This window comes from Lissotriton vulgaris, chromosome 5, assembly GCF_964263255.1.
Source record: "Lissotriton vulgaris chromosome 5, aLisVul1.2, whole genome shotgun sequence".
NCBI lineage: Eukaryota > Metazoa > Chordata > Amphibia > Caudata > Salamandridae > Lissotriton > Lissotriton vulgaris.
Genome location: NC_141693.1, coordinates 401,969,755 through 401,996,254, shown reverse-complemented (window position 1 = coordinate 401,996,254; position 26,500 = coordinate 401,969,755). Strand labels below are relative to the sequence as shown.

At 46.0% G+C, this 26,500-nt stretch overlaps 1 protein-coding gene across 1 annotated transcript in view; it reads right to left on the bottom strand.

Moving 5' to 3' along the window:
- LOC147710962 (WD repeat-containing protein WRAP73-like) overlaps positions 1 to 26,500 on the bottom strand; it is a 198,242-nt gene that overhangs the window by 123,608 nt on the left and 48,134 nt on the right. The window contains exon 4 of the mRNA XM_086919406.1: positions 23,582 to 23,687. Coding sequence (XP_086775532.1) covers positions 23,582 to 23,687 — 106 coding nt within the window. The remainder of the gene's footprint in view (positions 1 to 23,581; positions 23,688 to 26,500) is intronic.

Genomic DNA, 26,500 nt, shown 5'->3' with positions numbered 1-26,500 from the left:
GAGGTCGTCGGCGCAGTTGGTGATCCACTGTGCGAGGTTGTGGGCTGCGTCGTTTGTGTCAGCGGTTTTGGCTGGCGGGTTCTGGCTCAGCGATGAGAGGAGCTGGTCTGTGGTGATTTTGCACCAGCCTCTGCGGGGGATTTGTTGTGTGTGGTGCTGGGATGTATTCTTTTTGAAGGTAAAGTGGATGCATCTGTGGTCGGTCCAGTGTAGTCCCATGGAGTGGCTGAAGGTAACGTGGTTGCTGGCGGAGAAGATGGGGTCGAGAGTGTGGCCAGCGATGTGGGTGGGGGTGTTCACCAGTTGCTGGAGTCCGAGGTTGTCGAGCAGGGTGGTGGTGTTGTCGCTGTTTTTCTCCAGGTGGAAGTTCAGGTCTCCTAGGAGGATGTATTCTGGTGAGGCTAGGGCGTGCGGACTGATGAAGTCGGCGATGGTTTCGCTGAATTGTGTGCGTGGGCCCGGGGGTCTGTAAATGAGCGTTCCTCTGAGGGTGGTCTTGGGGTCGGTGTGAATCTGGAAGTGTAGGTGTTCGGCGGCGGGGAGTGTGTCTTCGGTGATGGTCGTGATGGTGTTCCTGTGGACAATGGCGATTCCTCCTCCTACACTGGGTACTCCGCAATGTGCGATTTTGCAAAGTTGAATTTGGAACCGAAGTCTCGCAAAACTACAAATTAAGCAGTCAACTCGACACAGATGCTCCCACATTTCGTCATCTGTGAGATAAATGTCATCCACATACGAACAAGCATCTGGGTCAACTCTCTCTAAGAGAGACTATGCGGGCAGCAAACACTCCAGGACTATTTTTGTAGCCCATCGGTAAACGTTTGAAATGTTTTGACACCGCCACAAGTAAAGGAGGTCCATTGCGAACTCAGACCATCCAAATGGTGGGCATAAAAACCGTTGGAAATGTAAAGCGCACAAGACTATCCACTGAAGCAGAGCCGTGAGTATTCTGTACTGCACAGGTACGGCAATGCGAGTTTAAATGCCGGTAATCCAATACCAAACTATATGAACCGTCAGGCTAGGACACAGTAAAAAGAGGGTTATTCATTGGTGACACAAGTTTCAATCCCTCCTTGACATTCCAATTGTTCAAGGATTTCCGCAACGGAAGCCTTAGCTTCGCGCTTTATGGGATATTGAGGTTGAGGCGGAGGCATAGACCGCAAAGGAATTTCGTGGTGTGGGGAAAATGTATCCCATCCATAGTGTGTACGGTACAGAGCCGGCGCGGGGGCTTTAGCCCATTCTTCTGCAAAATTCAGCGCATGCTCCTTCGAGACAATGTGCGCGAAACTAGGGAGGACTACCTCCTCCCCTCTTGGAGCTGAGCACAAAAGGTGGGGACCAGTCAGACTCTGCTAACAAAATGTCATAGGTAGTCTTAAGATTCTCCCAAAATACCCCATCTATGGTACGTTGAATGTCACCTTCAATGAATAGGACTATTGCATAAAGTCGGTCAGGGGGAGCTACTCTAGTGTCAGCTGTCTCCACAACAACATAACGGTCAGTCGCTGTCACCTTCAGTAGTGGACGCAGGGCCTCTCGCACTATGGTTATCTCTGCCGCGCTGTCCAGCAAGGTCAGAGCCCATGTCTGATTCCGAAGCTGCGTTCTCACTATCTGTGGTATATCTGTGTGCTGTTAATGCTGCGACTTTCTTTTTCTGAAACTGGGGTCTCTTCGGTGTAGAATCGTCCTCCTTGCCTTTACCGTCTTTCGGGCATGGCTGGTCGCGTTCTTGTTGGCCACCCCGACCCCTGCCGCCTCCTCCACCAGAGGTTGAAAAAGCCGATGACTCCTGAAAAGAACAAGGAGAGCGTTGATCAGAAACCTGAAAACGATCAGGTGATTTTATCGTCGCGCGATCGCACAAGTCATAAACACGTTCTGTGGGCGCAGGCAATGGAGACGCAGGACGAGACTCCGGTCTCTGTTGTTGTTGCTTTCCCCGTTTTGGTTTTTTCGGCCAATTTTGTTTCTTGGTCTTGGGCTGGTCGTCAGTTTCCGACTTCTGCCCTTGGGGTTGTTTTTTATCTTTAGTAGAAAAAGGCGTGAGACCCCTACTATTGCGGCCCACGGTTTTATAAGCCACCACAATAATCCTCGCCAACTGTCTGGGTTTGTCGGCATCGGGAATTGCCTGCAAAGTATTGGCAACCTGAAAGTTCACCGCATCCCCCTTGACATTCGCAAGTATGAGATTGGAAACCACATCAAAGGTGCCACAGAGGCGCATACCCAATTCAACCGCAGCCTCAGGTCCGTGCTCATCCTGAACACGTTTAAGGACCGTCGGCAGGACAGTCCTAGACGGAGTGCTGTAACACCTCGTGTAGACCGCCGCAAACGTCTTACCCCAGGTCTCACAGTCACCGATTTCAGGGGTCAAGTCATTCGGTAAGCTAATTGTCAGAATCCTGTGTTTTTCATCAGTAGTCGTGTTAGGAAATACTGCTTCCAGCTGGTCAAACTTCTCGGCAAACCAGAAAGGAAAATCATCCTTTTCTTGGGGGAGCTTGCCCATCACAACGTTGACCATAACGGACTGAGTTTCATTTCGCCTTGTCCGGCAGGAAGCGCCGCACCACCGGGGGCCCCGCTCGGGAGATTACGCGTAATGTATTGCACTAACTACTTAATCACGCTAATTGCGACCACAAGTAGTCGTCGTAACTCAATCACGGAACATGCTTCGTGTTCAGGATGAGGTGTAAATCCAGCCAGAACAGGCCAATTTGCGCCCAGAATGGACAAAGGGCCCAACCTGGGAGCTGCTAAAGTATGGGGTAGGGCGCCACCAAACGCAATGCTGCCAAGTATCTAAAGGAACCTCCTGTGCCCTATACGGTGTATATTCCTGTGGCACAGCCGTGGGACTGTACGTGTCGAACACAATAGAATTTGTGTTTATAGCTGGGAAGGTCACCCATGAGTAGAAAATCTCATACGGGTAAGCCACCTCTGCACTCACTACCATTATCACGGCCATGCCATCTTCGGGGACATTATAAATCTGCAAATGATTACGCACCGCAATGCGGCTATGTTGCGCAATGTCCACTGCGGCCATAATGACACAGAAAGAAAGGAGTACAAAGTAAACTTTGTAACACAACTGGGTAGTAATTCAAGGAAACCGTTTAGAAAGATTCAAGCTTGAAAAAACCTATGTAAATATAGATAGGTTCGTCCGACACTACCGTTAACCGGAAACAATAGTGAAGGGGTTAAGGACTGAATGATGTACTACTCAAGTATCATGTAATAAGACCACCAAACGTTGGGCGCCATGTCGCAGGGATTCCGTTCTCATACAGAACTGTGCATAGAGACTTGGAACCTCAGTGAATTAGGGTGTGCCAAAACTCACCTTAGGACCCAAAATCCCCTACCAGCCTAGCTACAGTGTCTCATTGGTGATCACAAACCCCCAATGCTTAGACAAATCAGAACATGGGCTTAGTACACCTCAGGTAACGTGGAACACATGAACACTCTTTCGTTATACAATCATTTCAATCCAGAACAAGGAGTAAAAGAGGACACGCGCATATTTGAAATGTTTATTCACTAATGCAGTGTTCTCAAACACAGTATCTTAGCTAATACAAGCAAACATATTATAAGAAACAAAGTAATCAGCATAGTCACTAGTCCATAGAACACAAAAGGTGTAAGCATGGTAACATGCTAAAACGAATAGGGTTCAGTAACACCTAATTCTCACCCTCCCTAGCTAGTATATTACATTATATATAAGAAGGTCTCTTTGGGTTTTAGCAGGGCGTGCCCATACCTCAAGATCCTAGTGGTAAGGGATCACATCATCTTCCACCAGCTCTCTGCATGCGAAGCACCATGAAGTGTTTTTCTATGCTCTTGTGCAAAGCAATATAAAACGCGCCTAAAGCCAGAACTTGGCCGCAGCTGCATGTATGTTATGTCTAGGAACGTGCGAAGATCAGACCTCACAATAACCACTGTGTTGAGATATCCTTGAAGGTTTCTGCACTCACTGTACAGACACAGCTCACCAAGCAAGGCAGATATCAGAGTAACATATTATTCTCACATGAATCAAAACATTCTACTAGGCTCAAAGCTAAAGCACCAGCTACGTTTCGTATGCAGAAGCAGCAGAAAGGTAAAATGGTGTTTAAACTCCTAATAAGCTCATGCTAACTTAACACAGCATATAGGCAAAGTATATCTATATGACACCATCTATGTTAGTCTTGCCAGCGGTGTTAAAACAAATACAGAACAAACATGGGCAGCAGGTGCCCTTGATTTGGGGTTGAAATTAATGGGAAATTTTCCTGTGGTCTCTCCAATGATTCTGTCCAACATTAAAGGCAAAGCAGCATCTTTGGCTAAACGCCAGAGGCTCACGCAGGTTGCAACAGTCAACCAGGAATGTGAGCTACCTATAATTATTGCTGAAGTACATACTTCTGTAGATCACAATAATTTGGGAGCCAGACCCAATAAATCACAACTTGGCAAGCCTAGTTCAAACAAGGACACTGCCAAGCAGCACCCAGAGTTTTCTTAAAATAGATTTAAATTTTTTTTAAATTAAACGATGGGCCAAAACATATGGAAAAAGCGATGTCTCAAGGAGGTTCTCTGCCAATGGAGACCTCTGACTGACAGACGCTATCATTTTGCGTGATCGCACACAGTTGAAAGTACCTGAAAGTTATCAGCATTCTGATACTTGCCCTTCTAGTTCCTTACAGGACTCACTGGAAAAACAATATGAGAGAGGAGGGAGTACTAAACACAGACATGAGGAATATGTGAAACTGAAAAAGAACTTCCAATGCTCGTCTGACATACAGATAAGAAAGGAGAAACCTCTGCAATTTAAGCTAATTTCAGAAAATGAAAGGTGTGTCTATTACCACAAAAGATGCCACAAACCATGAGAACTCTCCCCCTGAACAGGAGGTGGGTGGTGACTCACCTCGACAATGCAGCAGAAGTCACTATAGTGCACCGGAATCTCCAGGAGTTTCTGGCAGCAAAAGCAACTGATCAATATATTACAGTTAAAACCCCAGACAGGCACATAGGCCCTCCAGATAGATTACATAATTTGGATATACAAAGTGAGGGTGGCATACAGTGCACCAACCGGGTAATATTTTGGGAACATTTTACATTATTATACGACATTCGCTTAGAGGAGGTCAATTGGCCCCCGGAGTTTGTATGAAGATCCCCACAAGGTGAAGATCTTATAGCCGGATCTGGTGGCTCAGTGGACTAATGCATCTACTGCAGAGGCTTGTGTTTGATCTCACGGTCACAGATTCAGATCCCGGAAGGTCCACTCAGCCTTTCATCTTTCAGATGTTGATAAAATGAGTACCATTGAGTTGGCTAGCAACTATGTTATGTTATAATACCATCCTTTTCTGCCTTTTTCCTTGATGAGGTCAAAAAAGCCTATGCCACGGAATCGGCTTTTGCACTAGCCCCAGATTTATATCGCATTTATGTTGGATGAATAAGGAAAGGAGCCTCTCCTTATGTGATACACATACGGTCCAGTCCACAAGTGCAACTACAATACCCAATAAAAAGGTATGCTAAAGCATGTGTTAGGGAAATACTCTCACAATAAGAGTAGGAAGTAACTATACCCTGTGGCTGAATAATCTAGTTTTTCCCGACTTGAAACCGGATCATTCATATTGTATAGCCTTAGACTAAAGACACTTAAATAGTCATATACGTACATTTGCAATACAAAATACACATAGTACAGCATATATATATATATAATATAGTTTGCAAGAAATTTAAAACAACCTTGGATATTTCCGATGTTTTGCTCTGCCAGAATATAGCGCCTGAAAGCAGGGATTGGACTGGTTCTCAGCGCTAGGCTTTCAATGTCGCTTTAGTCAACTCCCCATTCGGTATAAGAACAGTCCAGGACTGTTTTCTGCCCGCATTGTGTTAATTCTACATGATATTGACCCAGACGCATTGTCCTATGTAGATATCATCTACCAGACGGATGACAAGTTAAACACACATTCAGCCAGAGTGGATCTCTTAATATTGTAATTTACAGAATCTCGCTAAAAGTTCAACTTTAAGAAATCTAATATAGCATTTCTAAGTATCCTATTTTTAGGATACAAACTTACCCATGAAGGATTAAGCCTTGCACCACATTTTCTAGAGAAGTGTGCTATTATACAAACCCCATTATACAAAACAAGGGAAACCCAGAAAGTATGCCATAGGGACCTTGGGCAGTAACAGAACAGTGGTCCCTATTTTGGAAGGTAAAATGGACAACCACAATAATCATACGCTTAAATAGATCGTATGTCTTTCGTCCAGCCAAACAAGAATTTATTTTTATATAAGTTCAGTTGATTGTGATTCAAACATTAAATGACAAGTGGGCACAGCCGTGACCCACAGAACACAAGACAAACCAACGAAAAACAGAATGGCCAAAGGCACGGTATAAGATGTGTCTGTTTGTTTGTAATCACTATGATAGACTTAAATATCCGTTTTCACACCATTGATCACTACAATATTATAAAATCATATTGCATATGGTGCTTTTAGTGTCGACGACGTTTTGATGCTATTCACAACAATATAAAGCATCATCTTCAGGACAAGGGATAGTTCATTGTTGTCTTAAGCTTATTCACATATTTTGCCTATATCGCATTAGTTTGAAGGACGAATAAGGCCTTCCTTGTATGGTTTAATTCCTGATATCAATATATGCCAGTGCCGGATCGCACTTGAGGCTTTTGGTTAAGTAACAATTCCGCTAGGTGCCAGGTTGCACCTCTTGAATAACGGCAGAAAGTCAGGGCACGGGGGCTCCTGCTGGCGCTGGATAGCGTGTGAGGTGAAGCAGAGTCTCCAAGTTACTTTATGGCTCCAAAGTCATAAAGTAACTTTGAGACTCAAGTGCGATCCGGCACTGATATATATTGATATCAGGAATTAAACCATACAAGGAAGGCCCATAGCCTATTGACGATTTAGTGTCTGTCAGCCCCCGTTACGGATCTACTGGGCCGTATTACAAGCGTGTCATTACCGTTGAACCTTGTTCGTCCTTTAAACTAATGCGAGATAAGCTTATTCACATATTTTGCCTAAGACATATTGCTGATTATGCATAGCGCATTAAATCATTATATGAATGAACTCACCCTGATTTTTCCAGTTCACATTAGACATCTTAACATTGAGGAAATAGAAATTTTACGTGGCCAGTGTGTCCCCCACATGCACCCTATATATGTACATGTACCCCATGTATGTCCATGTCACCATGTAATTCCTCTCTCATGCCTGTAATAATAATGCCTCTGCATTTCCGTCCAATGTTAACATGTCAGTTACCAGGCCCTCCATGAAAGAAACGTTAATTCTGCACTGAGGCCTATGTTGCCAATGCATTTACATGGTGCACGTTTAAAAGTCGAGATGAACTCGTTTTTGTGGCTCAGCCGAGCCAGGACCCGAATTCAGGCTCCATGCCTCCTGACACTCTGAAAGCTGCAGTTTAGCGATGTATCCCTGACCTCTCACATACTTCCTGCTCAGCCGAGAGGTACCCAGCTAGGCCTGCCAAGACAGTATTTTGCCTACAGTTATCTGCTCTGCTCCACAGAAACACATTCCTGCTTAATGAAAAGGGTAAACATATTCCGCCTGCAGAAGATTTCCTTCCCCTGAGTGCCAGACGCACGGTAGCTGTAGCCCTCATAAATTCCAGGCTGGACTATTGCAACAGCCTCTATGCAGGACTCAATAAATCTGCCCTGCATAAGCTTCAAATGGTCCAACACGCAGCTGCCAGACTGGTCCTCAGACTACCTAGGAAATCCTCAGCCTCCGCAGCTTTGAACACTCTACACTGGCTTCCTATACACAAGCGCATACTGTTTAAAGTGCTCGTCATTACTCACAGAGCCTTTTACCATCAGGGCCCACTTTATTTGCGTAAATACTTTAAACATTATCAACCTCTCCGAGCACTTAGGTCCTCCAACGCAAATTTGCTGCATGTTCCTAGGTTCAAAATGGCAACAAGAGGAGGCAAATCCATGGCGGTCATTGGAGCGAAAGCCTGGAATAAGGCACCTCCCTGTCTACGTCAAGCCACTACTGAACCCAAGTTCAGAAAGCTGCTAAAGACTTGGATTTACTCATTGGCCAACCCTGAATGTATGAGGCTTTTAGGATATGCTACGTAGCCAGGTGTATCTCCCATCCACCTTATAACACCTCTTCTGCCTTTTTCAGAAATCTAAGCGCCAAGATACTCCCTGGAGTGGTAGCGCGCTATATAAGTATTCTTTCACTTCACTTCACTAGCCTTTCTGTCTCCATTCAAGTGATTTACAGAACTCGCATCCATAGAAGGCCCATGGCCCCCGCAATGCACGAAGAAATATATGCACACACTAGCATTTAGTGATGAGCAGCCTTTGCTCGAGCGACCTTTACTTCAGAAAATACATCCTCCAAACTCAAGATATCAGATAATACCAGAGGTGCAGGTCGTCCTGACATCCAAGACTCCTCTACTAGCACGAAAGTCAGCTCCCCCAGCTTCCCCCAGTTACACGTCAATTCCACGTCATGACTAAATTGCGTGCACAAGTAGGGTAAAGGTTCCTGCTGACCATGCAGACCCCCTCCATGTATCCACCCACCTATGACACATCTATGACTCATCAAGTGAACACCCACGTGTACGCCCTTTTTTCACGCCCATGTGCTCTTATCTCTCTCTTTCACTTGCTCCGCCTGGAGCTCTCCGCCTTCTCTATGCAAGTTAATGTACGTTTTAACTATATATAATGTGTTCTGTGAATAAAGATTCAGATGACGTTCCTTCCTGATCCCTAGTGGTGATGGAACCCGATTCTCCCTTAACTCGAGTTACTGAATTAAAGCCCTTCTGAATCGGACACCACGGACTCTGCCTCTCATTATATGCATGATCCTGGTTAATGTATAGAAATTCTGACGAGGTAATTAATTTATTTACCACATAATCTGGCGCCCGAACAGGGACTAGTCCCCTTCCCCACGCGCCGGAGATGTAGGTCCAGCCCCCTGCCCCCTTCTACAGCCGTGACGGACTTCAAGTGTACACGACAGCGGGACTTCCTGCCTACTCCCTCAGGCCCACGGAGGAGACGGAGAATGCGACCAGGCATCCACACGAGGCGGTGAGGATTGCGGACCATCCCAACCAGAGCCCAAGCCGAGAGAGCAAGGTCCGAGGTATCACGAGGCCCACCTGTTCCGAGGCGCATGCGCAGCAGCAGTAGCAGCAGCAGTATCGAGTTTCCGAGGCCTTCAAGTTCTGCTTCCCGGTGAGTACCGTTATTGGGAACGCATAGAGACGGGTTCATTTATTTGAGCCCGGTAAAGACGTGCCTGGGTACACAGATACGGTAAAGACGTGTCCATTTCGGTGGACGCGGTAAAGACGTGTCTCTTTATGAGACCGGTATGGTTGTACTGTTTTGCAGTACATAAAGTACACAGTTTTTGAGGTTTATGTTTTATTCATGTACTAGTGAGGATGTATATGTTCTTAATGTTTTAATGTTGTAGTGTGAATGGTTGTTTTCAGTCTATTCTTGTGTATATTGTGTTTTCGTTAAAGTTAGTTCCAACATGCCACTGTTTTCGAAACTACGTCAGATAGGGACCAGGAAAGGGATACTCGAAGAGTCAGTTCCCATCCCGCCTAGAGACACACCTGGTCATTTTATGTACCAGAAACATGGGCTAGATGCCATACTGTTCTTAGACTTATGGGTAGATTACACGAAGGATCTAGAAGAGAAGTATAGATGGCCTGCCTCAGGAACATGGGATGCTGAATGCATCATGAAAGTAGAGGAAGCGCTATGGAAAAAGAAAGCTAGACAGTCCCAGAAAGATGCCATTGAGTTATGGCGTAAAGAAGCGCATAGGAGAACAGAAAAAGAATTCCACAAAGCAGAGAGAAATAAAGAGGCAGCAGAAAAAGCCAGAGAAAAAGAACTAAAGGAAGAGGGGGAACGGGTTAAGGCAGAACAAGCAGATCGAGAAAGAAATGCCCTTATCAAAGGCATGTATCCCGTCCTCGCTGAAGGACTAGCTAAAGTGACCCCCTCTGAAGTACCTGGTAGTTTGCCGCCACCACTGATCCCGACTAAAGTACATAGGCATAAACAGACAGAAGCTGAGGCTTTTATTTCCTCCTATCTAGCGGAGCCTGCTCCGGATTATGTTAACGCAGTTCTCCCTGCTCCTGTCCCTCCCGTCAACAATCCTTTTCTTCCTCCGCCCCCAACACAGGATCAGCTTACACAACTGCAGTCTTCAGTGACCGTGAAAGACGACTTAGGCCAAGGCGCAGTGGGAGGGGGGCCCACAAACACGCCACAAACACCGCCACCAACGCGAACACTGCAAGAGTTAGGACGAACGCCACAAATGTCAGCATCACCCTATAAGCATAATATAACGATTACACATTGTATATACGATCCAGTACCAGGTGTGGGTGCAATGCTCGTGTACTCACTACGACTAAGACGCGCTGCAGAGTATCTGATTCCATTACCAGGCATGAAGGAAAAATTTGACAAAATATACGATTTCATTAGAACGGGGGAGGGACCCGAGAGTATAGAAGAGGCCACGGAACAAAGAAAAGTAGAGGTTAAAAATATAATTTTACGTTTTTTGATTAACTGTCTGATCAGGGAACAAGACCAGCCAGACAAAGGAGTAACTAAAGGTATGACTGATTGGAGTGACAACATAGCTGCCGGTAAACATGATACAGTGGGAAAGACAGAATGTATGTACAGGAAAATACGAAAAGAAATTCTAAACTTACACAGGAAAGAGTCTGACGAGAATGAGGATTCAGCATCAGATGATGCTGAGCTTGAAACTGCGGAAATGGGTAAGATAAATTATGAAGGCAGAGCACGACAGTTTGACAGGCCCAAGTGCCTCGACTACCGCAAACAGGGACCTTCTATAAAAGAAAGGTATTCCCTCGAAAATCTATTTCAAGCTACTGAGAACGCACTGAAAAGACGAGTCGAGTGCGATAGACCCCACACTGTACATGAACAGGAATTAGCACGATCAGTCGTTCAATGGGTGTCTAATGCCAACATATATAATGGTGACGTAGTGGCTCAGACCTTTTTGAGCCTTCCACAGAACGAACAGCGTTTGGCTGGTATTTACATGGTTCAACATCTGATCACGTTGTACGAGAGTCAATGTGCTGATCCCGGTCCCTTGTATAAATTACTGGATGATATATTACTAGACAGATGGATAGGCCTAGGTACCGATTTAATTAATGTCATTCTAGACCAACGACATAGGTACTTTACTTTTCTGACCACGTGTATGATTCCTGCCCCACACTACGACAGAAAGGGTTTCCACATAGACAGACAGAACCCCCTACGAGAGGTACATCCCGTCAAAAATGCAAACAATGAGCTTCAACGAGTATATGTTTACACACCCTTGACGAAAATAGAAATACTGGAAATGAAAAGGATGCTGCCCTGCCATGATAAAGACCCAGGGGGGTTCCACCGTGAATTAAAAGACATTCTCCGCATATGGGATTACACATATGCTGACATCATTAAATTATTGAAAGTACTGTTACCAGCTGGCATTTACGAAAAGCTTAAGGAAAAAGACTGGGAGGTGGGAGAGAAAAAGATAAATTGGACAGAATTGGAAACAGAGGATAAAGGCCGAGACCCTGGTGTTGGTCTTGGGGAAAAAGCTAAAGAACTACCTGAACTCTTGATACAGGTCCTGCCAAGATTATTAGTTACTAAAAAGGAAGATTGGGATGCTATTTCAGCCTGTAAACAGAAACAAGACGAAGGCACTAGTGATTTTTATTCTAGATTCGAGAAATGTTTTACTATTAATAGTGGCCTTAAGCCAAGTAGTGAATCGTATCCACATCTTTTTGTGAGCAAATTAGTAGAGAATTCCTTACCCCCGATCAAGAATAGAGTACTGAAGGTTGAGAGTACCTGGCAAGCAAATAGCCCTTCCCAAATGTTGCAAATGTTACAATACCACCAGAACAGAATTAGAGAGGAACAGGAACATGAAAAGAGACGCATGAAGGATACGAAAATGAAAGTGTTAGTTGCACAATCAGTACCAGCTGATGGGAATAAAAAGGGCGCGCCACCTGTTAAAGGGAACTGTAATTATTCCAAGCAACCAGGTCACTATGTAAATGAATGTGCCGTCCTGAAACATAATATAGCTACAGGCAAGACAAAAGAAAGACCGCATCCTCCCAGACAGAACACGCAACCCCCACAGAACACGCAACAGACAGTAGTTCTACCCCAACCAGTAGCTGCCACACAACATGTCACGCAACAAATGTACCAGTACGCACAGTCAGACTATCCAGAATATCAACAGTACTCATGAAATAGCCTAGAGAGGGAGGTTGGCTTGCCCCTTATTGAGGTTCCTGTAGATCAAGAGGGTCCCTATGTACATAGTCGTGTATTGGGAAAAGACAGAAAATTTTTGATTGACACAGGGGCGAGCAGAACTACCATTAGTCATGACGAGGTTCCAGGGGCACCCCTCTCAGGCTCACAGAATATTTCCCTGGGATTTTCAGGAAAGCCTATTGTTAACGAAGTGTCAAAGCCAGTTTCCCTAGGAGTCGGTCCATTATCCCGTACCACAGACCTGTTACTTACTAAATCATGTCCAGAAAATTTGCTTGGTATAAAGACATTGAAAGAACTAGGAGCAGTTATTTGCTGTTCTCCGGAAGGAGTGCGATTGTTTTTACGTGATTTTAAAGGACATTATGTGTTGAGAGATTTTGATCCCAGACTCCAGAATGTACCACAGCATTTATGGGCACGAGGTCCGACTGACGTAGGTTACATGAGCATTACGCCACACCGTGTCACTCTCAAACCAGGAGTAGTACTGCCACGAATCCGACAATACAAGTTACCACCTGATGCCGTAGTAGCATTACTGAAAATTGTTGATGAACTCATTGCACAAGGAGTGGTAGTAGAAACTGACTCGAATGTATGTAATTCACCTGTCATCCCTATTCTTAAACGAACAGACCCTAATGCACCACCTGTCTACAGACTAGTTATTGACCTTCGAGAACTGAACAAATGCATAATACCCCAATACCCAGTGGTCCCAGACATTTCTTCATTACTGACTGCAATTGATTCCGAAGCGACGTTCTTCACTGTAATCGATCTTAAGAACGCCTTCTTTAGTGTCCCAATCCATCCAGAGAGTCAATATCTCTTCGGATTCTGTTTAAATGGACGCAGCTTTAAATTTACGAGAGCTCCTCAAGGTTTCACAGAAAGTCCTAGTATTTACAGCCAAGCATTGAAAAGACAACTAGACAGTATTCACATGCCTGCCAACACCGCACTGCTACAATATGTAGACGATATCCTGATCACAGCACGAACAGAAACAGACTGCGAACATGCATCACTGACAGTCTTATACTTTCTGGCAGACAAGGGGCACAAAGTGTCCCCTTCGAAGTTACAATTCTGTGCACAGCAAGTGGTGTACCTTGGACACTTGCTGTCCAAGAGGGGTAGACAGCTGACACAAGATCGTATTCAGTTAATTGCCAATCTTTCACAGCCCAAGACACAAAAGGAAGTACGGGCCTTCATTGGCCTCACTTCTTACTGCAGACAATGGATTCCCCAGTATGCATATCTAGCCAAACCACTCATACAGCTAACAACACAGGAGGCAGCGTCTTCGACTGCCCTCCCTTGGACACAGGAACATACACTTGCATTTGAAGAATTGAAAAAAGGTCTATGTCAAGCACCAGTTTTAGCGACTCCTTGTTACAGCAAGCCTTTTACGCTTTTTGTCACTGAACGAGACGGAACAGCATTGTCTGTCCTTACACAAGATCAAGCAGGAAAACACAAGCCTTGTGCTTATTTTTCTAGTACATTGGATCCAGTGGCCCAGGCTCTGCCTGCGTGCCTGAAATCAGTTGCAGCAACAGCCCTAGCAATAAGAGAGTGATTCCATAGTGTTAGGACACCCCCTGACAGTACAGGTTCCACATTCCGTGGAAGTTCTCTTGAACAGAACACAGACACAACATCTGACCCTAGCGAGACTGACAGGATATGAACTGACATTATTTCAGCCACAAATAGAGATCAGACGATGCAATATTCTCAACCCTGCTACACTTTTGCCCTCAAGCATAGTAGACACTGCACCACATGACTGTGTGGAAGTAATTAATACAGTGACGAAACCAAGACAAGACTTGACAGACATTGCATTGCCAGACCCTGACCTGACACTTTATGTAGATGGTTCATGCATGAGAACAAGCACAGGAGAGTTAGTGGCCGCATATGCCGTGACCACTGATACTGAAGTCATAGAAACACAAAGAATTGACACACTGTCAGCCCAAGCAGCAGAGCTCATCGCTCTGACACAAGCCTGCATACGAGCCAAGAACTTGAAAGTAAACATATATACAGATTCACAGTACGCTTTCGGGGTCGTTCATGACTTCAGAGTGTTATGGCAGGAGAGAGGTTTCCTGACCTCTCATGGGGCCAAAATTCAGCATGGTCCCCTTATTCAGGCTCTGTTAGAAGCTATACACTTGCCAACAGCCATAGCCATCATGAAATGCAAAGCACATACGAAAGTCACTGACACCATTTCCCAGGGTAACGACCTGGCAGATCGAACAGCTAAACTTACAGCCCAGACTCCAACAGACATTCCAACAGACATGACAAAGACAAAAGTACCATCACTGACAAACAGCATGACAGTCAGGGATCCCTCAAAAGATGTACTCGACATACAGACACATGCCACTCCAGACGAAATAAAGAAATGGACTGAACAAGGAGGGGTCCAGACTGACCAGGGTTGGATGACAAAAGGCAAAGCTACATGGTTTCTTCCTGACTCTATGGTTCAAGTCATCATAAATACAGCACATAGTCCAGCACACTTAGGAGAAAAGGCTATGTTAGACAGTTAAACAACAAAGGTACCAGAGGGTCTCAGGTAAATGTGCCCATAAACATAGAAAAACCAACCAAGGACTCACCCTTGCCCCCAGGTTATGTCACAGAGAGCTCTCCGTGGATGAGGAAAAATACCCATCAGTCACCATTCGGATCCGCCCTTCATCATTTGGGATTTTATCCGTACCACCCGTCAGAGATTATTGGTACTCTCCTAGGAGGTCAACCCGGTGGTAGGGGGTATCCTCACTTAAGTAAAGAGACGACAGTGTGGTATACCACTCGATGTTGGTGAGTGGTAGAAAAAATGGGACTGGGGTGTGCAGTGCAAAAGAGGGTGTGAGAAGAGAAAAACCAAGAGAAGTGGGTTTAAAATTGGTTTAGGATAAGCACCAGGCAAAAATTTATTTCAGTTGTGCTTACCACACCAATGTTAAAAACAGTCCACCCGCTGACTATCTGTTTATGTAGACAGCCTCAGGTCAATATGGTCGACTAGTTTCAGCAATATAAAGGACTAATTTTGTCATTGCTTTCTTCAGGACCAAAAATAAAATAAATGCTACTACACCAAGTGAAAAAAGTTCCACCCTAGAGACACAAAACAAGTGCATACAGTCACCTGTATGTTCCGGGTGTCCTTACAGTCTGTGTAAATCACTCAACATGTAAGGTCAGATGGCCTCACCCCACCTGGCAGAGGCTCAGGGGAAAATGAAGCACCGCTCTAACCGTCGGTACTCCTGGCCATCACCTCCCCAGATGGCCAGGACGCCGGCCAGGAGTAAAAGACAGGTTGCCACAGACTCCTCTTATTCATCCATTCAGTCATCAACGTGTGGGGACACACGTTGTAGGGAATTCTTTGGCTGATGAAGCAGTCAAACCTTCAGTTTCCACTGCTACAGTCGCAATGATTACTTGTTCTAGTACAAGGGTAGATGATAAACTGGCTGCCGCTAATGCCACACGCAACGGCACCCCTTTGCCTAGGAGATTTCCTGTTGTATTTTTGTAGGTCTTGGTGGAACAGACAGTGGTCTCTATTTGAAGTGAAGAAAGTATCCCTGAGATAAAATGCTTAGCACCTACTTGTGTGTAGTGATGGAGAACCACTCTTCCAGAAGGAGAGAGACCGCGCCCCCAACCGGAGAGGAAAACAGAGAGGGGGTGAAAGGTTCTCTCTGTTTCTCTGATGAATGTCTTGCCTTTTAGGTGTTGATGATTTTGGTGGAGCAGTTTCAGATCTTTCCTGTTTTTTTAATACTGCTATTTTTGTCCTTGTGGATATTGATGGTAAGGCCAGTAGGGCAACTTGGTGCAATCTTTTGTCCCTAGGTTTAAATTGTTCCAACATGTTTTTCTTTTCCTGCAGGCCACCAGTGCATAGGTTTCCACTTCATTTTCCATCTTGTGCATTTTGTCATCTGCAAGTTGGCCAAATAAAGATCTGATAAATGGCAGGTTAGCTACCTTCAATAAAGCATCTGGCTTTACAAAATGGAAGTAGAGACAAGAAGATGCTCTGAATAGCCACAACATGACTATGCAGCTGCACCACATACCATTTACCTTGCAAATCATATATTTGTTTTTCTTTTCCGGAGATGCAGTGGATTCTAGGGATTTTGCTTGTCTCCGTCGGACTGAAAAGGAATTCTACAAACAGATACCCACCAGAAGAACACTGCAAAAAACAGCTTGCTACGCTTCAACAACTTTCACCCCCGTATATTACGAGAAAACCTACCCTATTGGCAATTACTCCACTTACGGCAGAATTGTAGTCGCACAAACAACTTTAAATAAGCGGACTATCTAGCAGAAACATTAAGGGCGTGTAATTATCCAGAGGGGATTATCCAAGAACAAAAAAAGGGCAAGAAATCAAATGAGATGCACTACTGGAAACTCCAGTAAAAGAAAAGACAGAACTGCCATTGGTATGCATTATAACATACCATATTGCCACAGATAGTGTTAAGAAGATCATCAAATGCAATTAGCGTATCCTCAATATGGGTCCCAGACATTGTGATTTCCCCCTTTTTTCAAACAAAAGAGCAAAACAATCTGAGATACACACTGGTGCATACCTAAACCTAAAGCAAAATCAACTAACACCATCAACAATGCCATTGGTCTCCCAGGAGTAGTAGGTCACCACCCGTGTGGCCAGTGTAGTGTTTGCCATCTGACCCTACCCACTAAAGAAATGGATTTAGTTCTACGTTCCCCCTGGCAATTGAGAAAACATACAAACTGTAACTCAAAACAAGTGATATACCTCATAATCTGACCATGCAATCTTAAATAAGTAGGCATGGCTACGAGAGAAAGGAGCACCAGGATATGTGAGCAACGGAGCATGTGTCCTGGATATATTCTTTTAAAAATGCTATCACTTTTATTTCCCCAGAATGTGACTACAGGGATCTCCCATCCCCACTAACTCATGAAGTCCTACTTAATAGAGGATATGTAGGTTGTATTTCTGATATACACCTGCGTGTGCATGCTGAACATTAATATGATTTGCTTTCATTTGCCTTTTGGGGGTGGGGGGTGTGGGTGTGTGTGTGAGTGTGTGCGCGTTTTGTTTAATGTTTTGGAGGGTAAACTCACGTGTCTGCATGCCCTGTCACACACTTCAACCAAGGTGTGCCTGAGCATGACATAATACAATATCAAGCGATCACAATTACCCCCAACAGAAATACAATTAAGCTTTTTTGTTTCAGAGACCATTACAGGAAAAGGTCCAGTTTGGTACGTACATTTCCGGTCCTGAAGAAAGCCTATTGACCCTTGGTGGCACTAGATACAGGCTCAAACATGACGACCCATTGATGTTGGGGGTCATTATTCCAACTAAACGTCTCACTGCTTTTATTCTCACCAAAGGACCTTGCTATTAAACAGGATCTAGGATCTTGAAGGCCAATTTAACTTGCAATTGTTATCCCTTAGACCATGGGTACTCAAAGTACGGCCCGCGGGCCACCAACGGCCTGGAAAGCCTGCCTTTGCGGCCGCGGACCTTGCAGACATTTTACCTGTGTTTTTTATTTTTTATTTAGAGTGTCAGCAAACACGCCACAGCAGCGCGGACTCGGAGACACTCTGCTCTACGGGGGCCGGGAGATTCAGAACGGTGGCTGCGGTACCTGGCTGCTCGTCACCATGGGGCAGGTGTGCTGCAAGGATAGTGAGGCAGAGGGTAGCTGGGGCTAGTGAGGCAGCAGGAAGCCTCAGTAATAAAAGATGGGAGAAGTGTAGAAAAGAAAGATCCTTTCGGCAGCTGAAGAGAAGCTGCAGTAGTGACGAGTGGCGCCTAATGTGATGTCCATGCGTGATGGGGAGGACATCTTATTAACCGGAGCCTGCCTCTTGGTACGCATAGGAATAGTGGTGGAGGAGCAGTGAAAGGAGCATGCACGTTTTCTTGGCTGGCAGTCTCGAGTAAATCGTGCAGAGGCCAGAATGCACTTCTACCGCCATGTTGTCAGAAAAGACAGGTGCAGCAGCACAGTAGTGAAGGTCGCTCCCACAATAAAAAGAAGCATAAGTTAGATTTTGGGGGTATCAAAGGGCTGAAGAAAACTATGAGAAATAAAAAGGGACAGGAAGGCATTTGAATGGAAGACTTTGTTTACACTTGATATGATTAATTTAGAAAATGGATGAGGATGTGTATCAAAGAGCAAAAGTGAGTGCGACTTAGACATGGGAGTTCAGGGTCAGTAGGGGGGATTCAAATTGGAGGGACTGAGAGGGTTTGAAGGTGTATGAGAGCTATGATTGTTGGAGTGGAGAGTAGGTCTATGCTCCAGCAGAGGAGAGCGCACAAGGCAAGAATTACAGTCAGGGAGTCTGAGGGGGGCCCACAGGACTGCGCACTTTCAAGCTGGTGCGACTTGAGTGGAAACACAGTAGCAGTCAACCTGGCAGGTGAGACCAGGGGTAGTATGCAGCTCCCAGTCACACCTATGGCAGCCTGCAGGTGGTATTTGGACACAATTAACAAGTAAATGGTCTTTTAAAGACCTGTAAAGTACTCGGGTGCGGCTGTGTGTGTGTCCGGGTAGCTGGGGTGAGGAGACAGACAGCGGGAGGGAGACAGACAGCGGGAGGGAGACAGACAGAGGGAGGGAGGGAGACAGACAGAGGGAGGGAGGGAGACAGACAGAGGGAGGGAGGGAGACAGACAGACAGAGGGAGGGAGGGAGACAGACAGAGGGAGGGAGGGAGGGAGGGAGACGGAGGGAGACAGACAGAGGGAGGGAGGGAGGGAGGGAGACAGACAGAGGGAGGGAGGGAGGGAGGGAGACAGAGGGAGGGAGGGAGGGAGGGAGGGAGACAGACAGAGGGAGGGAGGGAGGGAGGGAGGGAGGGAGGGAGGGAGACAGACAGACGGAGGGAGGGAGGGAGGGAGGGAGGGAGACAGACAGAGGGAGGGAGGGAGAGAGACAGACAGAGGGAGGGAGGGAGGGAGGGAGGGAGACAGACAGAGGGAGGGAGGGAGGGAGGGAGGGAGGGAGGGAGACAGACAGAGGGAGGCAGGGAGGGAGACAGACAGAGGGAGGCAGGGAGACAGAGGGAGACAGAGGGAGGGAGGGAGACAGAGGGAGACAGAGGGAGGGAGGGAGACCAAGGGAGGAGACAGACAGAGGGAGGGAGACAGACAGAGGGAGGGAGACAGACAGAGGGAGGGAGACAGACAGAGGGAGGGAGACAGACAGAGGGAGGGAGACAGAGGGAGGGAGGGAGACAGAGGGAGGGAGGGAGACAGAGGGAGGGAGGGAGGAGACAGACAGAGGGAGGAGACAGACAGAGGGAGGAGACAGACAGAGGGAGGAGACAGACAGAGGGAGGAGACAGACAGAGGGAGGAGACAGACAGAGGGAGGAGACAGACAGGGAGGAGACAGACAGGGAGGAGACAGACAGGGAGGAGACAGACAGGGAGGAGACAGACAGAGGGAGGGAGGGAGACAGAGGGAGGGAGGGAGACAGAGGGAGGGAGGGAGACAGAGGGAGGGAGGGAGACAGAGGGAGGGAGGGAGACAGAGGGAGGGAGGGAGACAGAGGGAGGGAGAAGGAGGGAGAAGGAGGGAGAAGGAGGGAGAAGGAGGGAGACAGAGGGAGGGAGGCAGACAGAGGGAGGGAGGAGACAGACAGAGGGAGGAGACAGACAGAGGGAGACAGACAGAGGGAGGGAGACAGAGGGAGTGAGGGAGACAGAGGGAGTGAGGGAGCCAGAGGGAGTGAGGGAGACAGAGGGAGTGAGGGAGACAGAGGGAGTGAGGGAGACAGAGGGAGTGAGGGAGACAGAGGGAGTGAGGGAGACAGAGGGAGGGAGACAGACAGAGGGAGAAGGAGGGAGACAGAGGGAGGGAGGCAGAGGGAGGGAGGCAGAGGGAGGGAGACCGAGGGAGACAGACAGAGGGAGGAGACAGACAGAGGGAGGGAGGGAGACAGACAGAGGGAGGGAGACAGACAGAGGGAGAAGGAGGGAGACAGAGGGAGGGAGGCAGAGGGAGGGAGGCAGAGGGAGGGAGACCGAGGGAGACAGACAGAGGGAGGAGACAGACAGAGGGAGGGAGGGAGACAGACAGAGGGAGGGAGACAGACAGAGGGAGGGAGACAGACAGAGGGAGGGAGACAGACAGAGGGAGGGAGACAGACAGAGGGAGGGAGACAGACAGAGGGAGGGAGACAGAGGGAGGGAGGGAGACAGAGGGAGGGAGACAGAGGGAGGGAGACAGAGGGAGGGAGACAGAGGGAGGGAGACAGAGGGAGGGAGGCAGAGGGAGGGAGGCAGAGGGAGGGAGGCAGAGGGAGGGAGGCAGAGGGAGGGAGGCAGAGGGAGGGAGACAGAGGGAGGGAGACAGACAGAGGGAGGGAGACAGACAGAGGGAGGGAGACAGACAGAGGGAGGGAGACAGACAGAGGGAGGGAGACAGACAGAGGGAGGGAGACAGAGGGAGGGAGACAGAGGGAGGGAGACAGAGGGAGGGAGACAGAGGGAGGGAGACAGAGGGAGGGAGACAGAGGGAGGGAGACAGAGGGAGGGAGAAGGAGGGAGACAGAGGGAGGGAGGCAGACAGAGGGAGGGAGGAGACAGACAGAGGGAGGAGACAGACAGAGGGAGACAGACAGAGGGAGGGAGACAGAGGGAGTGAGGGAGACAGAGGGAGTGAGGGAGCCAGAGGGAGTGAGGGAGACAGAGGGAGTGAGGGAGACAGAGGGAGTGAGGCAGAGGGAGGGAGGCAGAGGGAGGGAGGCAGAGGGAGGGAGGCAGAGGGAGGGAGGCAGAGGGAGGGAGACAGAGGGAGGGAGACAGAGGGAGGGAGACAGAGGGAGGGAGACAGAGGGAGGGAGACAGAGGGAGGGAGACAGAGGGAGGGAGGCAGGGAGAGAAAGGGAGACCGGGAGGGAGAAGGAGAAAGGGAGAGAGAGGGAGACAGAGAGAGGGGGAAGGAGATAGAGAGAGTGAGGGAGAGATAGAGAAAGGGAGCGAGACAGAGAGAAAGATGAGTGTATGCCAAGGCTGGTGGCTCAGTGGACGAAGGCGTCCACTGCAGGGGCCTGTGTTCAACCTCATGGTCAGTTTATTTTTGCTCTAGCACTGCCCCCTCCCCCACTGACACCACCCCCACTGGTGCGGCCCTCTGCCACAAAGCACACTGTAAATTTGGCCCCCGAGAGAAAGTTTGTGAGTACCCATGCCTTAGACAAAGAGCTCCTCTTGCAAACTTCATTGAGGCCACCCACTCATACTAGGTGGGAGAGGATCCGATGATAAAGCATGCCACTGGTGGCACCTGTGAGTGAGGATTCTACTAATATACCCATGAGATGCCAAAGACGCACCACTTTAACTGGGTACAGATCCTCCACCATCTTAATATATATTGACCTTTAGAGCTCATTAATTACGAGAGGATTAACTTGCCTAGAAATGAAGAGACAATTATATATTACGGTTCTGGTCACTTTTTGAAAATCCGGAACTTGCTGTGATGGCCTATATTTTTTTTAATGTTTGGCAGATTGTATTGTTGCAGGTGTTAAAAATAATGTTCTTGGGGTATGTCCAAAAGGCTTTGAACCAAGTGAAGCAGGGGTTTGGAGCTGCTTTTGACTGAAAAGCATTGAGGATGGCTGACACTATTGGTCTACAGCACTAGGCTTCTTTAGAAAAACAAACCTATGTTCTCACACATGCTCTCAGATCCTTCTCATAGGAGCTGGAAGAAAGAACTGAGTAGGGAGGCATACTGCCAGTAAAAAGCATCTTGGGTTGAGAGACTTTCTGGAGTTCTTAAACGGGCAGCACGTTTTTCACTCTGTTTTACATTAGAAGACAATGAAGTTATATTTTTGCATATCCTTTTCTCATTTTAAACAGCCTTCACACTAAGATATTGAAATGCACTTTCAAAATCATGTCAGGAAAAAACAGTTTAAAAAATAAAAATAATCCACTTCTGATATGCTGCTTTTCAACTGAACAACAAATGGATTCTTCACACCCTGTGTTATATTATATGAACAACATATCTATTAGTCAGTGCTGCAGTTCCACACACAGGCAGCAGGAGACCATTCTAGCGTGCATGACCATCAATGAAGATAGGATGCAGAATGCATTTTCCCTGCTCTATCTACCATTTAGATAACCAATAAAAGTCATCACTTGATGGCTCCATAGGCCAGATTACAGGAGGAAGCCGCGACCAATAAGCATCATACAGCTCAGTGTTAGGCAGCTTCTGAAGTCCTTGATTTGCTTACACACTGAATTTCATAGTTACAGGAAATGGGTAATACTTAAATCGTACAGAACGCTATAAAACAATGTGATCTTCAATCCACAGCAAGGCTTTCAGTTACAGTACAAAAAGATCCCAGAGATTTGCAGGTATTTTTTCAGTGATGAGTACCAACACTATTGTTTAAATCTTGCATTTCACACACATTCTGGAAGCTTCCTGCAACCTTTCCAGAGCTGCACATATATCACTTTCCTAACATGATGCATAGCTGAATACAATGAAAAGTAAAGAGATGTAACATTTCGCAGGTTGTAGGTGCAAGAAATAAAATAAAAGCAAGGGCATCCTTATTTCAAGTATGAAACTAGATATGTTTTCAAATCAATACAAAAGTTTGGTAAAATATTGCACACGGGCTAACACATTTACATTAAAAGGGCAACGCCTTACATTATGACGCTATCTGCAAATCAGATCCATAATCTTATTTTGGATCTGATTCCAGAAACACAAAGCATCCAAGTGAGAGTTCACGAACATACAGAGTCTGATTCCTTAATGACACTCTGATCTACGACTGAAAGGGGAGGCATGGTGTGAAGATTTCTGAATGCGATAATCTTTCTAAATAACAAACATATTACCCAATGCCCACTTTGATTAAATTATTCCATACATTTACTCTGTGTGCTGAACAAGCTGGTGGTACACGGTAATGTAGGAGGGAACGTGCGGTCATCTATCCCAGAATTTGGACATACCGCCACTTCTTTGTACACAACCTACAAGATAAACGATGCACTTTAAAAATATTGATACACTGATGAATGTTTACAAACAGTTTCAATTCTAAAAAAATCAAGATGTATTAAAATATGGCACAGTATCAGGAAACATTCTAAACATCCCCTGCAAACATGTGAGGAACAGTCAACGAGGCTAGGATTCCAAAATGGATTGGTGCTGTTTAAGAAAAAGTGTTTCCCTCCAACTTCGCTCTAAAGCTGCCCCATGTCGAACATGTGCAATTCCATTTAGCCAGATTTATTTTTTGCATTCTGATAACTGCAGCTTTTTTTGTTAAATGGGCACCACTGAGCTAAGTGGTTCGAATTTGACGTACACTTCCAATCTGAAGACGGTAAAATGAATACCATCACAGTGGATAATCGTAACCAAAGTTATTTATAGTGCTTAAAAATAAAATATTGCCATATACAGAGCTACATAAATAGTTTTTCCATACTATACTACATTTTCATAAAAGTACCAGCTCGCAATGGAAACGAGTGGGTGAGTTAGGACAAATTAAGGCTTCTGCTTAAGTGGATCCTATGCATTGTGCCTTCAAGTACCATTTTTCAGGAAGTGATATCACATTCTATTCCCATTCTATTTCCTGGTACTTCATGAGGCTGTGGATGAAAGCGTAATCAATACCTTCATTTACAATGGGTTAAGCAATGTAAACTTCTGGCCACCAGAGTCTGAATAATGTCACGCAAATTCTTTCGAAAGCTTGTAATGTCAAACAGATTTTGCATAGCAGTGTTGGTCAGAGTGACTATCGCAAGTTGAAATAAAACGGATCACAAAAGACTGGCTTGCCAAGGATTCGATTAGACCACTTTGAGGGCTTTAAGAAATATTTTTAGAGAGCTGTTACTTGTGAGAGGCAATTCAATAACAAGAGGAGCTTAGAGGGAATATTACGGGTATTAATGGGAAAGGCCCTCCACTCATCAAATACAATCAAAAAATTCCCCAAACCCGGGACATATGTTAGTAATTATCTAGCAGGCATGCGACTTTGATCCGTCTAAATTCTCAAAAATGGAATTACGGAAGAACACCCGATATTATTTGTATGTTAAGGTGTTTGTTGTCTCTAATGCCTTACCGTCCTAGAACAGACACTCTAGTCTGTCATTATCACTAATTGTGGGGGGTTCAGGAATTTTCAACTCGGCGCAACCAAAGAAATGTCAGCCCTGTTTAGGACCATACATAAACCCACACATGTACCAAAAATAATAAGTGAAAAAATGTGTGGCGGAGAGGAAGGCACCTCACGGGCGAACACCCTCGGGGCAATCTGGTCAGATGTTTACCAGAATCTTGGCCCCTTTCTCATCATAGGCAGCCGTTCCTATTCCAGAATTTTGGTGAGTTAGTGAGAAAAAAGAAAAGAGAGAAGGTGCATATCAAGGAGATTTAGAGCGTGACTCCTCGGACAAACACAACAGAGTGAAGGATAAAATCAACACCCACACCACTCAAACTACTTTTATTCATGAATCGGGTGTGCGAAGTTGAAATAAAAAGGAGGGTAGCTTAAAGTTGCATACCACTACCTGTGACCAACATGTTTCACTGCCCAGAAACCTTTATGGCAGATTCATCAGGGTCAAAGAGTCACGCTCTAAATCTCCTTGATATGCACCTTCTCTCTTTTCTTTTTTCTCACTAACTCACCAAAATTCTGGAATAGGAACGGCTGCCTATGATGAGAAAGGGGCCAAGATTCTGGTAAACATCTGACCAGATTGCCCCAAGGGTGTTCGCCCGTGAGGTGCCTTCCTCTCCGCCACACATTTTTTCACTTATTATTTTTGGTACATGTGTGGGTTTATGTATGGTCCTAAACAGGGCTGACATTTCTTTGGTTGCGCCGAGTTGAAAATTCATGAACCCCCCCACAATTAGTGATAATGACAGACTAGAGTGTCTGTTCTAGGACGGTAAGGCATTAGAGACAACAAACACCTTAACATAGAAATAATATCAGGTGTTCTTCCGTAATTCTATTTTTGAGAATTTAGACGGATCAAAGTCGCATGCCTGCTAGATAATTACTAACATATGTCCCGGGTTTTGGGAATGACTTGTGAGAGGCAACCCTGTACTCTAACAATTCATGTATTTCATGAGAAAAATATTGCTCATATTGCTTTGGGTAACCGTTGGGAGACAGACTTCTTCCAGCAGGAGGCCACACTGCTCTATAATCACTTGTGTTTTTTTTTGTTTGTAATAGAGCTCCTAACAGGGCACGTCATAAGCCAAAAACATCAAGGGAATGGTGTTTGCCAGGTAGCAGTGGCTAAAGAGGTGACATGATCGACCTACATAGGCGAGCACTGAAGACGACTTTCAAAGTCTTTGGCAAGACACATAGGTAAAGGTCTATCCTGCTCAGATCACTGGATCCTTTCACAAAGCACTGTTTTCCTGCATTAGGCAACACCCAAAATTATGTTTTTGTTAAAAAGCAGCATTGCAGAACACGTGGGATGAATGACAAGTATAGGTCGCTAATCACTGAGAAGTTGCTTATCTTGAGGAACTAAATGCTGTCTGGTCTTCCTTTACCACAACCACAAACATATTCTTCTACTTCTCCTGGAGGTAAAAATGGTTGAGATGAGTAATGCCCATTACAGGGGAGGCAAAAGTGCTTGATATCACTAAGATCCAAAGTGATTACTTCATATTCAACTTTGTGAAGAGCATCCTGAGAGGCAAAGACTAGAACTTCATTGGCTTGACATTATTATTATTGGACATTTATTAAGCGCCTGGTTACGCCACTGGC